This window comes from Excalfactoria chinensis, chromosome 4 (genome assembly GCF_039878825.1).
Source record: "Excalfactoria chinensis isolate bCotChi1 chromosome 4, bCotChi1.hap2, whole genome shotgun sequence".
NCBI lineage: Eukaryota > Metazoa > Chordata > Aves > Galliformes > Phasianidae > Excalfactoria > Excalfactoria chinensis.
In genome coordinates this window covers 11,592,578-11,609,904 of record NC_092828.1, presented here as the reverse complement: position 1 = coordinate 11,609,904, position 17,327 = coordinate 11,592,578, and the positions used below count along the sequence as shown (strand labels likewise).

General features: G+C 36.6%; 1 protein-coding gene across 2 annotated transcripts in view; it reads left to right on the top strand.

Annotated features, from left to right (window-relative positions):
- The window catches only part of STK32B (serine/threonine kinase 32B), a 134,155-nt gene extending 118,747 nt beyond the window's left edge, over positions 1-15,408 (top strand). For both annotated transcript variants that reach the window (XM_072334920.1, XM_072334919.1), the window contains one exon: positions 13,817-15,408. In XM_072334920.1, coding sequence (XP_072191021.1) covers positions 13,817-13,837 — 21 coding nt within the window. In that variant the 3' untranslated portion in view covers positions 13,838-15,408. The remainder of the gene's footprint in view (positions 1-13,816) is intronic.
- The last annotated feature ends 1,919 nt before the right edge of the window (positions 15,409-17,327 follow it).

Below are 17,327 nucleotides of genomic sequence, written 5' to 3'. Positions count from 1 at the left end.
CATCCCTTCTGGTCACACAAGTAAATTGCCTTCACCTGTGCTCTCAGGGCTGACCAGGTCCTTTCCCCAGGAGATCAGTCAGTGATTCAGGCCATGACTCAACAGTTACCATACACAGATATAACAGGAGAATTGTTTGTGGTTTACTGTTCAATTTCATTCAAGTATGTTCAGTAGTTTCATTTGACCTGAGCAGGTATTTACCTGGATTTCCAAAGTCGCATGTTGAAAAGAATTCTTAGGAACAACTGCAGATGTTGAACGACATTAGCTGTTCCTACAAAGACAATATCCCATAAATGATCATATCAGTCTTCCAGGTGTTAATCCCAAGCACATCTTAAAGTTAGTTTCAAATTAACACAGTCAGATGCTCTGATATTCCACCATGGTCCTCTACATTAAGCAGAATCAATTATACAGTCTAGCTGTTTGAAAACATGCTAAGCAATCATAATTAAAAAAATGTAGCCTCTCTTCCAAGGGGAAAAATGAAAATCTCCAAACTAGAAGTATTCTAGGAAAAAACACAGGTTGAACAATGTAGAGTCACACAGTGATCTCCTTGTAGAGTGTAGAATTAACCATTCTATTTCTACGTCTTGCAGTTCATTACTTGTAAAATATTTGCTAGGAAAAGCAGACTGTATTTATCTGTCTGATATTCTAAGGCTGTGCCTCTTTTTCAATATATATCTTTAATCTTACATCAGATGTTGCAAATCTTGAAATAGATCATATTCAGTTTTCATTTGGCAAAGCTCAGAAGACAAGGAGGATCTTACAGTGTGCAATTAAAGGGGGACAAATGGTATATTTGGGTTAAAGCTAGGGCTCACTATTCTTTAAAAATGCAGAAAAAATTCAAGAGGCTGACTGAAGTAACCAAGCAGTGAGAGTGGGCATGTTGGTGATAGAGATGATTAGACTAGGTGACCTTAGAGGTTTTCTCAAACATTAATGATTCTATGATTCTATGATTCTGAGTTAATGCTAGCAAGTATGGAAAGTAAAAATCAATGTTAGCAAATACAGAGTGTACAAATTTTTATTTTCCTATTTCATTCTAAAGTTCAGTGTATAGTCATGGGTATTCACAGGAATGATTTAAAGAAGATGAGCATGAGGAAGTATGAGTACATACCTTTAAGACATGATTACACACTGTCCCAGTACAATGTTGAATAACATAAGAAAAACAGCCTTTTGCAAGCCATGTTTGAAAGTGGTGGAGGAAATCTTTTGTATTCTTCTCTAAGAGTGGCAGTAAAGCCTGTTTCTTAGCTTCAAATATAAACTGAATGGACTATGATCAAGAGTGTCCTGAATCTTGGTTGGAGATGAGGATTTTATGTTCATTTCAGGGACTTCTTTAGTTCTTTCTGCCGACAAATTGACTTTCTTGTTTGTTTGTTTTAAAATTTATTTCTACAGATAGATGCTTTATTGTATCTAGAAATGCAGCACCAAATATTACACAGTATCTGCAGGCATCTTGTTAGCAATTCTTCCAGCAGCTGATCTTATCTTATTTAGAAGCTATAGGCTATATTTTCTTCAGGGAATAAATAATGAAAAAAAATACTGTACAGATAAAGCCATGATGTTTCTTCCTGGCTTCATTAAAAAGCTGAGCATGGATTATCTTGCTATTTTGGTGCTGTAATCACTAAAGAAATCTTCATGTAAATTGACATTTGGCTATGAATGTTCAAAACCTAAAACAGCACAAAATGAAGAAGCAGAAGCAGAAACAATATTTTCTTCTAGTCTCATTTCTTATCCTTTATGGTTCCTGAGCCTCTTCTACTCTCTGAAAGACATCTTTAAGATTGAGCAGGTGAGCAGATAAAGAAAAACAGAGGAAACATAGGAAATATCTGCACCTCAGTCAGAATGATCCTTCAGCTGAATGCTTCACTAACTTGTCATCAAAATAATCAGACTAGTAATGAAATTATATAGCCACATATATATATATACAGTGCATGTGAAAATGGATTCAAAGTCCCAGTACTTACTTTAAGTAAAGGGATGGAGCAATGAGGAACATTTCTTTATTTAAAGCAATCCAAATGGATCGTTTCAGAAACTTGGTACTGATTTTAATGTCAAAGTTTTTTCATTTTAATTCTAATATCCTGTAGTAACATTCCTGTGATGTTCAACTATCTAGTCTCCATTGACTGAACAGATTTCACTCTTTCCTAATGCACTGGGGCCCTGCAACTACACAAAAAAATTTATGCCACAATTTGAAACAGTAGGATGTCTGTTGTGCACAATCCCTCTCTTTTCTTGCTATGGTACTTAATGTCTGGCCATACCTAATGCTTTCCTAATAGACACTGAGCAGCTGTAGTTATACAATCCACTTCTAGAATAAAGAGTAAAAGCTGAGTGACCATACTCCAGATATATTAAGATGCTTAAAATCATATTTTCTGATTTTGTCCATGTCATATGCAAAAAAAAAAAAAAAAAAAAAAAAAAACAAAGAAAAAAACTTAATTCTCTGTACCAAACTGATGTTCACTTTTTTGTAGTTCCTTTTCTTTCAGATTCAAATTCAGGGTCCCCAAATGTTCCCTTTCATTACAGCTTGATTGCAATTCAATATTCATACTGATTTGTAATATATCTTATTGAAGTACTTTTCTTAACAGGTATTTTATGTCATTTAGTTTCTTTAGAGATATTTCTAGTTTTACAATCCCCATAATATCTGAAAGTTTTTTGGCTAAGGCTATGCCACAACTTCTCTTCCCACTCCTAACCTTGATTCAACAGAAGTCTATCTCCATCTGAGCATTTCAAGTATTTGTGCTGCTCTTCATTGATCTCTTCTTATCACTTTCTTAAAGGATATGTCTGCTTTTGAACATTTCTCTTGGAATCTCACACAATTGAAAACATACCTTTCTGAGTAAGATTGAACCTAGGTTGTTTTTTTTGGTGCTAATAACCACTGTGCGGTCACACAAACTCTTTCACCTCTTTCTTTGTTTACCACTCATTATTACTAGTTTAGTATTACCTGTCCAAATGTTCCTACTTTCTCAGGAAACAAAGCTGCCTAAAGATTTAAGCACTAGCTAGCCTAAGCCGGTCATCATTCTACAGGCATACCTTCAAACTCAGTTTTGAGGAAAAAGAGGTCATACAGAAACTTGCAATAATGTGTTCCCTTCACAGTTTCATGGAAGGAAAAAAAAAAAAAAAAAAAAAAAAAAAAAAAAAAAAAAACATATTTGAAATCTCATTTTCATTTTCAAAGCCTTATAGAAAAATGAAAATAGCAGAAGTTTTCCCAGGCAAACAAACACATGACTTTGGTTGCTACACTTCACTAAACTAACTAACATCCATCTTCAGGAATTAATATCTGTGGGGGAAGGGACGCCTATATCAGAGTATTCTCATTGTCAAAGCAATGGAGAGGACCAGAGGTTCAGGATAATTAATGTAGAGCTTCAGCAATGCAGACAACCAGAAAAAAAAAACCTAATGAAAACAAATCAAAAGTCAATTCATAGGCAGAGGAAAGGCAAAGCCGTCTTCATTTATACACATCTGAATTTGGAAATGTACCTAAATTTTATGATTCTAAGTAAAATATAATACATTTTTTCCTAAGTTACACTGAAAAAAATCATACATATGATAAATGATGGCCTTACAACACACCACAATAATTCAATGACTGTAAGAGACTAGCTTCATGATTTCTCTTTGTCTGTCTTCATGTCCATAAATGTCCATGAAATCTGAGACCCTCAATATACTCATTGATTTGGAAAGTCTGAAAATGTCAGCAGAGAGGAGGATATGTCACTGCAGACATTTATCTCCACTTGCCTTGTTTTTTGATGTTCACTCTCATCTGAAATGGGCCGCTCTGAGATGGGAATCTTCATTAGATGGGATATCTGTGTGTGCTTTTATTTTATCTCACTGCTTATATAGTGTTCATCTTCATATAGTGTCTGCATAAGAATACAAGTTTTGCACAGTAAAATTTGTACATGTATGCATATATGCATATATGCATATATACATATATCTTCTTTTTAGAAATAGGGAAAGTAGAGCAAATATAGGGAAAGTAGAGCAAATTTAGGACAGTGAGAGACTAAGGTAAGACTTAATTTATCTAAGACTAAGAATAAATTTATCAATTTATCATAATGTGTAGTCCTGTTGTGGGTTCACCTCATTGTCTAACCCAGACATCTCTGTGTTCAGTTCAGTGACTTCCTCAAACCTCTGTGTTAGGCAACAACTTTCCCCAGGCATTGTGTAGGGAGGTTTGGTGACTGAAGGCTGAAATGATGCTGTGTGATCAGAAGTGAGCTACCAGCTATGTCTCTTTCAAGTGAGGATGTTTATTCTTCAGGGAATAAAAAGGCTGCAGAAGAGATAGATTTTCTGTGATTTTAAGTTTTGGAGTTTGGCAGAGAAGTCTCTATGAAGAAAAAGTGGAGAGAGATGAGGCAGCAGGGAGGTCAGTGCAGGCTGTGCTTGCTCCCTGGAAACTCATAGACTGATTCCTGGAAACCTGTTTTAGCAAGAACAGGAGAAAGGTACAGCTGAATTAGCCACCTCCAAGGCACTTATTCCAGTCTGGGAGTTTTTACTGAGCCAGACCAGCTCCCTGCTTTATAAAGTGTCATTAAATAATCCTTAAATTATTGACTTTATAGCTATCATGGACCTGCAGTTTTGGTTAGAGATGCCACAGTAAAGAAACTGGTGCTGCTGGGCAACAAATTTGCCATAGATATGATTTTCCCCTCTCATCTCTGATCCAGGATCCTTTCCCCAGCAGTATGGACAGAGATGAAAAGGAAAGAAAAGAAGCAAGATAGATGGGACTGAATGGTAACATCTCAGTGATGGATGGCTGCCCTTCTGTCCCGTCCTGCTTAGTGATGATAATCTGCTATGTGGGCTCAACGACAGAGAGCTGCAGATGTGTATCATCATGGCAGCAAAGGAACAGGCTTTTTACAGGCCCCATGCTATTATTTGCCTTTAAGTTCTCTGCGTATTGTTATCCATTTAATTGTTATCTGCTGCCTGTTAACTGGCATTTTGACTCCAGCCCCCTCTGTAACATGCTCTTAGTTCCAGAGGCTCGATGGAGAAAGCTATGTTTGAGGACATTTCTGATAAGATGTAGATCTACCCTTAGATCCCTACCTCTAGGAGTTGTCTTCCTCCATATGTATCTCATTTGGACATGACCTAAAGGATCAGCCTACCTTGAAATTTCTACCGGAAGAATAAAGAAAGAGAAGATGTCAATGCAGTGATTGTGACACTGCTTTACAGGAGGGTTACTCTGTATCTTTCAAGAAGTACACTGGAAGCAGGCTTGGAAACACATTTTTGACAAAGAATTTTTGCACTCACTGCTGAGAAAGTATCCTTAGTCATGGGCATATGTTTGCAGTTTGTAAACTGGATTCTAGATTTTTTTTTTCTCCTTCTTTTCCCATAAAACCTATTCACCATTATGTCATTGGGAAAATTAGAGTTGCTTTCCTGTTACTTGTGCATGTGGATCCACAAGCATACATTGAAGATAGAAAAAACATTTCACATTTTATGATGTGGCTGAGCAAAACACATACTATTTAAGATAGATCTGGTCTTGAACAGTGAATAACCCATTTGTAAGGGACACCTTTGTTTCTAGTCTAAGCAAGGCTTTAAAGTTAGTGCTTATCCATTGTTTTATTTTCTTAAATGGCTGTACATTGCTTGCTGCTTGCATTCATTTACTTCATCTCTTCTTTTATTTTGCCATATTAAGTCCCAGGGTAAACATGACATCTCAAAACATTGTCAGTGAACATGCTACAGATCCGATATAATTTGTAACTTGAATTCCACATAGCAGGATTTCATGTCATTCACTTTGTATGTGAACCTGAACCGATTATGCTTGATTATAAATTGCTGGTTGATAAAAAGTTATACTCACGGGCATTTACTGAGAGTAATCACTCAACAAGAATCATCAACCTGAATCAGTTACCCATAGTAGAGGCATATTTTCCCAAGGGTTTTGGGAAAAGGTGGGAGTAAATGACCTGAGTGTCAATGGTACAAGAACACACCTGCACTACATGGGAATACTTTCTCCAAAATTTTACTTTTCACATTCGTCTGTAATAAACCACACCTTTTAGTCTGTGCCTCCATCATTTAAATTTTAATGGAGTTAAAAGAGAGTTATTTGAATGATTACACGGTAATTGAGTGTGCTGTCAAAACATGTGTTACAGAGTATGTAGAAAAGAGATCTGAGACTGTGGTTGTTTCCACTGGAGCAGACAGCACCAAGAGGACATGTTTAGAGTCAAAGGCAGACAGACTTAAATACTGGTTAGATGCAGAACAACTACTCCAAAGGGTGTGTGCAAGATTTTCAAAAGAAACTGAAATAAATTGGAATTAGATGTCACATCTGCATGGATGAGCAGGTAATTGCACCCCTGTGCTTTTGGGTGACTTCCTTACCAGCTCTTGGCAGTATTTATTGGCTTGTGCTATGTACTAGGCTTATAGGACTATTCAGTTTCTGCATGCCTGAACAGTATGGGTGTAAATTAGCTCCAATACAGAAGCACATTGGCTCTGCTAAGCAATGTAGTTTGTGCTGAATTCCTGCAGGTGCTAGACAGGAACCCTGAGTTTGTGTACAGAGAGGAAGGGTATCTCTATTTTTTCTGGAGATGCAACAAGACCAATATTCCTCTAAACTAATCAAATTAAAGCCGTTTATTTAGTTTAAGCTCCATTAGTGAACACCGAGGAGAGATGTATCTCTCAGAGTTGGTCTGTGACACGTATATCAGATAAGTTATGCTGGAACTCATTATGCTATGTCAGTTCCTCTATCTTGTTTTGAGAGCCTGAGCTAATCTTTCAGTTGTCTACAGTTAGCTGGCATAAAATCCATTCCACAGCTCTGGGCTCATTTCATTTAGGTGAAAATAAATGCCTAGTTGCCAGTCCAAAAGGCACAGGCTTTCTGTGTCAATCAGGGTGTCTCATATGGCACTGAACACCACTATGGGAAAAACTACATTTGAGCCACATATATCCAGTTTTGAGGACAGGAGGCCAAAAACAGGCAACAGTGACACTGCTGCATGATGAGTGTTGAGTCTCATTCCAGTCTGTCCTAAAGCCAGCCCCAGTATGCTCCCAGCTTCCAAAACAGCCCTATTTTCAAGATTAGAGATCCATAAGAATGCAACATAGCCTGCACTGCTTAGATTCCAGGCACCTATCCCTCCACTATTTTATTTTCTGGTAAGAGTGCAGTCAATGCCTAAACGTGGAAAACTCTGTCATTGTTTTCTGTGATGAAAGCCCTCTTGGATATCATTTGTGGAATGGGACATAAGTGAATAATTTGGAAGATACTCAGGTTACCATGTAAATTAATCCCATGAAGAACTATTTTATCAGGTGATTCTGGTACATATTGTTATGGAATCAAAAGTCTTCTTTTCAGAATCAGAAATTTCTAAACAAATTGACAAGATAAGATGAGGACTTACCTCTATTCATGTGTCCAAGTCATATACCAGCTTCTCACCCTGCAAACCTGGGCATTATACACAAGCACCAAAAGTCACAATTAGATCTGTGATTTGGACCAAGATCTCCTGTGAGGACAATCCAGAAGTGTCATATTTGCTCTTTTTTGTTTGCATGCTTCTGTAATATTAACATTGGGAAAAATTAATGTTTTCATATTTACTGATGGAAGTGTAAAACAAGCAAAATTCCTGAGTTTCTAATCAACTCACAAGCTCTTTTTAATTACCTTGTTAAAAGAAGAAGGCAAACACATGAATTTCCACTCCATTCTGATATATTTGGTGATTATTTCGTTTAGGAAAGTAAAAATGCTCTTCTAAGTTATACTCATTCTGTTAAGAAAAAAAATCATCAGGTGAGCTCTGCTCTCTTCTTTCTTGTTATTTGTTTTACTTTTTTCAAAAATAAAAAATGAAAAAATAAAAAACCTGGCAGTAAGAACTGGTAAGCAGAATAATGGAAATATGAAAGAGTAGCACTCATTTGTAATTACAAAATACTGCCAACTTCTTCAATTTCACAAAAAATAGAACACAACAAGAGTTAATTTATAAGCCAAAATTTTCAAAAATGCAGGCAGAAAATTAAGTGTCCATGTATTAAACTCAGTTCTTATTCTGCACAGTGGCAGCCAGATGAGAAGCCAAGCTGCTCAGTAATCAATAGTTCTACAGTCACTGCCTGCAACTGATGTTAAAATGTTAGCAGAAAATAATGGGAGAAGCTTTCAAAATGAAGTATAAGACTCACATGCACAAAACACTTTATTTTTGAAAAGACGTGTGCACACCACTGGACCTACATATTACTGCCAAATAACCTCCCTGATTTTGTAGCATAGGCACTTCTGCTTCAGGGCATGAGCTACTATGAAGCTTAAGCAAGATACCTTTTAAAAATGAAAAGCTTAGCACGTACTTGGAGAAGTCAATCTGTTCTTCTGGTTAAAGCATGATGGATTACGAGTGCATTTCTAGTCAGAATCAAAACAATAGAACAGAGTCTTTTGGGGGATGCTGGGAGAGAGATCCCAGAAAATGAGCTGCAGTGACCAATATTGTTAGCTTTCATCTGAATACCTTCCATGTTTCACTGTATATTCAGTATTTAGATTGGAGATGTAAACAAAAACATATTCCTTCTCAATGTTTACACAGATATATAATACTCAAGTAAGCCAACAGCTTTCCATTTATACCTTCTGTCACACCCTGGGCTAGCAATACCAAGGGTGATGCTGAACTTTAGGTGATAGTGTGAGTCTGAGTCTTCACAGTGGAAACCCTTCTGACATTTCTCAGAAAGAGTTTCTCTGCATAAATCCACTCAGAAATTTAAGGAACACGGGGATATGCTCTGTCCTTGTTTCACAGGGAAGAAATAAGCACGTTTTATTGTTGAAGTTAGACTCCAAAATCCTATTAAGCCTTTTTTTTTTTTTTTTTTTTAACACCTGACTGGGAACAGTACCAAGAAATAGCAATTCAGCCTTGGCTGCCTACAGCTAGCCTATATCTTGGCTAGAGACATTGAGTATTTGCAAATTTGTTGGTGTCCCCATGAGTTATTGCTGCTGTAGGGTTTCTCATGCTTCATGGACTGCAACTTCACAGCATTATACCACTCTGTAAAAATGATTTTCTATTTTGCTAGGGTTTTTGCAATATTGCTGGATATTTTCCATACTGCCCATCAGTTTTTTATGTGGCATAATATCCACATTTCTAGGAGCAGGATATAACAAAACAATACCTATGTATATAACTGTCTGGCTTCTTCTAACTTATAAAATTTCATGGATATATATTTATAGTGAGAATGGAAAAATTTAGTGTTATGTTTTGAAGTGATACTAGCTACAAAGAGTCTATATTCAGAAAACATTGTATGTGTACTAAGTGTCTTTATCATTGTTCTGATTTCCCGCTTATATCTTCTGTATCTGCCCCAGTAGACAAATCACTGATATGCACAGTGATCTACTGTTGAAACATTGTCTTCTTTAGCATAGTAATAATGGGTGGGCTCTTTTCATTAAGTTGTTTTTCTTTTCTTGATTTGGACATGTTCATAATTAGCCTCCCAGCAAGACCATCTGCAGAAGAGATCAACAGTATTTAAGTGTATCTGATAAATGAAAGAACTGAGGAGTGTTTCTAACTATTTAGAAATCTGTCCCCCAAGATACATTAATTTGTAAACGTAGTTTAGATGTACCTGCTCATTTTGGACCTCAAACCTCCTCTTTGTGGAGGATAACTGGGATAATTTTTTTCTACAGGTTTATCTACTCTCAAAGGTTTATTTCAGGAAATGTAAAAGTTTCCCTTAGTTGAATTCTTTATCCTGAAATAGAGAATTTCTAAATTTGGACTTACTATGCCTTCCTTTTGCACAAACCAAAAGCAAATACATTTGTTTTCACTGGAAAGTGGGTTGAAATATTAATAGGCTAAGATAAGATACTAAACCTAGAAATGATAAAGCAGATTCCACAATCAACTCACATCATTTTCTTTCTTCCATATTCAGGACAGTTCTTTGTAAAACTGGCAAATTTAACATAGTAAAAAGAGTGTCCTGTGGATCCTGGTGTACATGGAGTGGTACTTCTGGCTAGAATTCTCTCTCTGCTGGGAGAATTTTTGGCCTTGATGGCCACTGTGTTTATTCCGTCATTTCTGAGGCTTCTTTCTTCTTCACTACTGGAGAACATGCTGCTCAATACTCAGTGTTGCGCACTATTGAAATTGTAAGGATTAGTGGTGAGAGCAAAGATATCTGTACTTATCTACTCTTTGGTTCAGCAGAACCTCTCTCAATTCCCAGCATAACTGCATTTGAGCCTACTTATCTATTTGTACAGAATTTTTTTGAAATAAATTTAATAGACATTGTGCTAACTCATTTTCAGCTGAGAAAGGCTGTGGGCTTTTTCTTCAGGTATGACTATCTACTAGAGCCATTTGTTCATTCTTTTCAACCACAGCTGGCCATTTCACCATTTACCCTCTGTTCATAGCATTCAGCAAAAGAATAACTATATGGTTCAAAACCACAACAACTATGTTCCCTTTAAGCCATTCATTCTCCCTGGGTCTTTATCAAGTTATCACAGTCTGTGGCTGCATCATCATAAAGGAGAGATAAGTCATTCTCTAGAAAGCAGTTTCAAACAAATGATTTATTGCTCTAGTGCCATTTTTTTAAACAGAACGCCCTGGAGTGCATTTATTTTACCAGGATTACAGGGACTGTGTTGACCTACATGTGTTTTTGTAAAGCTGACAATATCTGATGGAAAAGTGCTCCAGCTATAGCATAAAGTGATCAAGAATGCATGAACAAAGGGTGAATTTCACTTTTGAAATTGCCCAAAATTTAATAGAAGAGACTACTTGTTCACACACAGCTGCAGTGGTGAGATTTGTTTAGGTCTTGACCTGAGCCTCTCTGCACTTTGGAGTGATATTGAAGTACAGAATAATTGCCTTATTTTATTTTATTTTTTTTCACAAATTGCAATGTTCTGGGTGAAGAGAAAATACCCCCAGGAATGTCTCCAAGACCAGCTAAATCATTCTGTTTGGAGAGTTTCCTGATTCTTAGTCTCTTACAAATCTGAAATCATTACATTTGAATTTATAACTTTTCTTCCTTCTACACTGATCATATTGTATTAGACAGCCTAAAGACAAAATTTCAGTAATTTTCTTCAGCTGGTGAATATACCTGTGCCTTAAGCTGTTACTTGGTGGTTCCCAAGTTTGCTATCAGGTTTCATTATATGCTTGCCTTAGTTTTAGAAGTCTCCATTTCCTTTTTCATATCTTCCATACCAGCAATTGGTCAATCTTTTCTCCTTGACTTTGTATTTTGATTCACGTTCTTTTTGTTGCTAGTTCTTAGCCACTACTTGTCTGACCCAGAATTATGACTAGCTCCAATCAACGTGAGATTTCTGGACAAATACTTTTCCTCCTCAGCCCTTTACACATTCTCTACTTGTAGGGAGAAAGGATGAGGAACAGAAAAGGGCTGCAGTTTGCCCAGAAGGTGACAGTGGTAATAAACAGAATCAATATCTCCTGATTCTTGTTATGTTTTTACATTCTCGGGACCTACTGGTAGGAAGTTGTTAATGTACCCATTATAACTGCTTACAATGAAGTCTTTAACATAATTTTAAACACTCAATAAAGTGATTTATAACATTAAACAGTTAAATAAGAGTTAAATTTTGTTTGCACCATTAGATTAATAACCTGTTGCTTACTTTGATATTTTGTACATATGGGTAGATACAGACATAGACAATTTCTGTTAAGAGAATACAATGAAGCACTGCTAAAATAATGTACTATTTCACCACTTCCAAAACCCCATAATCTGAGTGCGATTTAATAACAGCCCTTGAGTAGAGACAGAATAAAAGAAAAAAAAAATGGAAATAAATCAAAAATAGAAACCAAATCTGTAGAGAATGAGAAGTTTGAGGCTAAGCAGTGGTATCTTTTGAATCCTTAAATGCTGCCTTTATGCCAGTCTGAGTGGTTTACATTAAAAAAAGATGTTTTTCTGCTTTCTGCTGTTACTGAGAGGCTTATTTTTTTCCCATTAATTTTAAGGGTGTGGTGAATGCTCTATTTTTCAGAATGCTATGGACAAAATAAATATTAAAGAAATTCAGGGGAAAACACAAGTCAGAGATGATTCCTTGGGTCTCCAAAAAAACTGCATCATCCCACTAATTAGCAGTTTACACAGGTCTGTAACCCACAGTATTCAATGAGAGTTTCCAAGCACTGTGGCCTTTTGTTTTGATGTTTACAAATACCTTGGTCTTACAAGGGCCAGTATCTCATACCCTGAAGCGGTTCAAGACTCTGATTCAATTACTCCCTTGGTAGTTCTCCAGATCTCCTTTGAAACCATAGTAGAGTAAAATAAAAACCATGCCATCACATTAGTTATGTTCCATCATTTGTTGCCAGGATAGTTTCAACAGTAAGTTACGTACTCCACTCTGCTGTACAGGAGCTATATATTTCAATTTTCTTAGGACACTTGGATGAAAATCCTCTCTTGATGATTTGTCAAAGTTCATTTGAAAGTTCATTTTTATTCTTTAGTCTGCCTTATATTCGTTATTTAATGTGCCAGTGTTTGTGCTCTTTTAATCTGTATCTATTTGGAAAGTGTTTTCATTAAAATTAAATATTCTGCCTTAGACCTCCACTTAGCCAAGGCAGAAATTTCATGTTCTTTTTACATTCTCTTCTGAGTTGTCAGTTGATGTCTCTATAGTCTTTATTTCACCCTTTTCAAACTCAGCCTTTACATTTCGATTTTATGTGTTTTGTCATTATTAAATAATTTCTACGTATTCAGTGTTACTTGCAAGGTATTTCTGGAGTATATCATACCACTTATGGTCTCTGTCACAAAGTGTTTCTCCCATGGCATCTCTGGTGACAGTTCTTAGTGCCTTTTTTTTCTTTTTTTGGGAATACATGACCAGTTTATCATATTTTAAGAAAAAAAAAAAAAAAAATTCCTCCAAAAAAAAACCCAACAAAATACCAGTGGTTCATAGTTTAAAAAAAAATTGATCTCTACAGCAGCTTCCCCATGAATCTTTACAGCTCTTTACAGAATTACTCATGTCTTTGTATTTGGAAAACTATATTAAGTATTAAAAGAGCCTCTGGAAAATCAGAGAAGTTTATACCAGCCTTGAACAGAAGCATTTAGGAGTTTGTGGTGAGGATTGCAGATGCCACCTGGCCTGCAGCTGTTCTCTAGAAAACGGTGCCTAGAGAAGATGACTTTACACAGTGCAAGATTTTTATTATTCCTTGAAAATATATTCACCTGACATGTTTTCTTGTGCTGGTAAGAGATTTGTCATGCTACATCTAGGTAGAAGTGACAAAGCCAGAGAAAGCACAATCCTCTGCTCGTTATTTGCTTTGATAGGAGCAGGATTTAACCAAGGCTCAACTGCGCGTAGGAAGAGAGGAAGAATTCAAAGAGAGACAAAAAAAGCTAGGGAAGTTAATAGAGGCAGAATGTTGCAGAAATCTATTTTATACACAGGTATATGTGGTTGTCCATAAGACAGACAACAGTTATGCTGATGCAGTTACCTGTAGGTCAGAGCTGTAAATCTGTCAATGTTTTTAACCTTCGGCAGACTAAGAAGGCAGCAGGATGAAAGCGGGCAGACTTCCAGCACAGACAGCAGAGCATCCTTGCAGAGCCATGGGAAGCTTCAAGATGGACGTAACAACAACTTGCTTGGACATGGCTGCACAAGAGGCTGCAGCAGCTAGTGAGCTACAGCTTTCATCTGGGGGGTAAGGAAGGATCCTCTCCCACATGCCTTCACACTCACCCCTTGGATCCCAAGCAATCAGTCCTCCTGCAGTATCCCCAGCTGATGGCAAGCCCACAGAGAAACTGGCTGAGAACTTCCATCTAAAACTCTGTTCTTCTGACTCCGCCACTGGAAAAAAAGTGACCCTCAACAACAAAATACAGTTTTATAAGTTTGACTTTCCTTTTCAAAATCCTGGAAGAAAACTTGAAACAATTCACTAAGCAGCCTCTCAAATATTGCCATGTTTCTGGCCACTTGCAAGAGACAAGTTGCACCGGGGCCAGCTTGATCTTGAAGGCTTTAAGCTATCCTCTCTGTCTCCATTAATTAAAATGATCCAATATTGAATTTTGTGGAACTGCTAGACACAGCTGTTTCCAAACATCTGCTGTTGAGTTTATAACAGATGTACATGATGTAAATACATGATTGTAATGTCAAATAGGATAAACACTGAATAATTTAACTACCTGAAGGCCACTAGCAATGTTGCATCGTGAATGTCTTTATTTTGTTCTTTAACTTCATACATTCTGCTCTGTAGTAAGAGATGTGACCCAGGCCAAGTCAAAGTATTGCTAGTGACTTTTGAGGATGTGGGATCAAACACAACAGCAGTGTTTCATAAATATGACAAAGACTGATCTTTACAGGCTGACAGAGCCTGAGCTGAATAGCAGCTTAGTAAGAAGAGCTAAAAAAAATGAAGAATTTGTTCAGATCCAGAGTTAGGTGTTATAAAATGTGAAGAAATCTGTTTCCATGGATCTATTCTGGATAAGAACTGTCTTGAATGGAAAGAAACATACATTATCCTTTGGTATTGATTACGTGAAGTCTCTTTTTTTTTTTTTAGTAAAAAAAAAAAAAAAAAAAAAAAAAAAAAAAAAAAAAGAAGAAGAAGAGCATCCACAATTCCATATATTTAATACATTTATGGTATTTTACAACTTGTACATCCACATTTTGATATTAAATGCATGCTCGTTCTGTCCAATTGTGCTTTTCTTTTTTAAGAGTTATGTAAGCAAATTTCATTTCAGATTTTTTAAGACATAATTTAAGCCTTTGGAAGTGATAGGCATTTTATTTGTAATAACCTATTTTTACTGTATTGTTTGTAATCGAATAGATTTTAAAATTTGGTTTCACATTATATGTAAGTTTTGTCAAAATTTTTTCATAAAATACAGATTTTTATTGCTCCATGAAATGATATGTTGTTCCTCTCAACTACAGAGAAGTTCTACTAAAGCAGTAAGGTAAAAAATTTACATCTGTTATAAGCATAATGTGGATTTACTTGATTAATTTTGGCACAGACTGAAATCGTAAGATCAAAGGGGTAGAGATTCTGGTCCTAAAGAGGACAGTTTTCATTGCCCGGAATAAACTGTTTCACAATCATCGCTTCTTTTTTTTTAAATTATCTTTTTTTCACTTTGTAAGTTCCAGAGTGGGTAACATTTTATATGACATCTGGAAAAATCTATTTCTCTGTTTCATTTACAATGTATTATGATCTTTCATCTCAATCCTAGTGAGAAATGAAAGATTTTATGTGAGCAATCCTAAACAAATTAATGGCGATTCTCATTTGCAGGATCCAGGCTGTAACAGATATTACAGATTAAAGAAATGAAGCTTTAGGGGGTAAGATCAGTAATACATGAAGCATGAAATGTTCCTCCGATGTCACTCACAAGGATCTCAGTCTGCATTTGCACCATGGAACTCTTCATAGTGGGCTGCAGTGCTTGCTAACAGACACCCAGCCACCAAGCAGTCTATCTATTGAATAAGTCCTGATCCACAGCCTTTAAAATATAAGAATGTCATCAATGACACATTAAAATCTGAGGGTTTTTCCCGCAGGTAGAATTCAATTACCAGCAGGAGTCTTTTGAACATTTGCAGTTTGATCTGGCTCGTGGGAGGGGACTTTTGCCAATGCTTCACTAAGCTGGTTTTGAGATGAGCCTGGTTATTTGATAGATGGCATCTCCTTGAATGTGTTTGTAGAGTATTATCCACGAATGCTGGCCCACTCAAACACTTCAATTTCACGGTTGTGACCTCACGGTCATTTCTCAAGCAACTTTACTTCTTGAAAAAAAGTCATGGCACTGGTGCTCAGGTGTATCTGGAGACCATGGCACTTCCACTGACTGCAAGCTGAGCTTTACATTGCATATAATTGTCTTCATCTATTTACTGTGCAGGTCAGCAATTGCTCTTGGCTACACAGTGGAGACCCAAAGCACTTTTCATCTTTCCATTCTTACATAGCTATAAAGAACTATCTTACCATGAGAGGCACTGACAGTGGTGCTTTGTGAGAATCAAACAGTGACTAGAAATGACATGGCTTGGGAATAATCCTGAGAAGTTCTGGGATGGGGTTTGTCTCCTTGAACTTCGGACTTGAACAAAATTCACATGCCTGCAGCTCAGTTAGGCAGTTGTAGGCCCAAAGAAATGAATAAAAAAAGATGCTTGTAGGATGCAGTGCCTTTGTTCTGTCTTGTCTCCTTCAGCAGATGGATCTCCCTGTAGCTCTGCCTCCATGGGGTATAAAGTCAGTGTACACAGGCAATTCATATACAAATACATATACAGTGCACCAACAGATGAATTGTGTTTGTTATGACATAGGCATTTTTTGGAGATACAGTCTCATCATTATGAGAAAATAGGAATGATTGTGGTCATTTCAGCAGGAGTAAGAATAAGCCATTTAAACAGTTTCCATCCTTACATGAAAAAGTAGTATTTTATTTTATACCAGACACTTGCAATAAGTGCTGTCTTGCTTTTCCAGCAGAAATGAAAAAAGAAAAGGCAAGCCAAATAAATAAGGAAGGCTTTTACAAAGTACTTTGTGAGACAGTAGGGAAAAACAAAGTGCAGAAGCCATAAAAATCAAAAGAAACTCCTTGGGACTCATTTATTCTGTATGGCTTTATTGCTTTGCAAAAACAGCCAGTGATCCTCACTCCCAAAGTCTCTTTTTGTTTCTTGTCATCATTTCAAGGGTACAGTATTTCTTTCTTATTTCTCTTCTAGGGAAGAGAGAGGGAAGTCAAACACAACTGGAAAAGCAATTTGCTGCTACAACATTTTATTGCAATGCCACTTGCTCTGCAGTGTTACAGTTCTGCTCACACACACACATTCCCACAGCATCTCTCTACCACAAACTCTGCCAGATTCACCTTCTGTTCAGTTTGCTCCTTCTACACTGTGAATTAAATATTGGCACAACACTGTAAATGTTTAATTACCAACCATCATAAATACAAATAGCTCTTTTCATCTGCAGTCT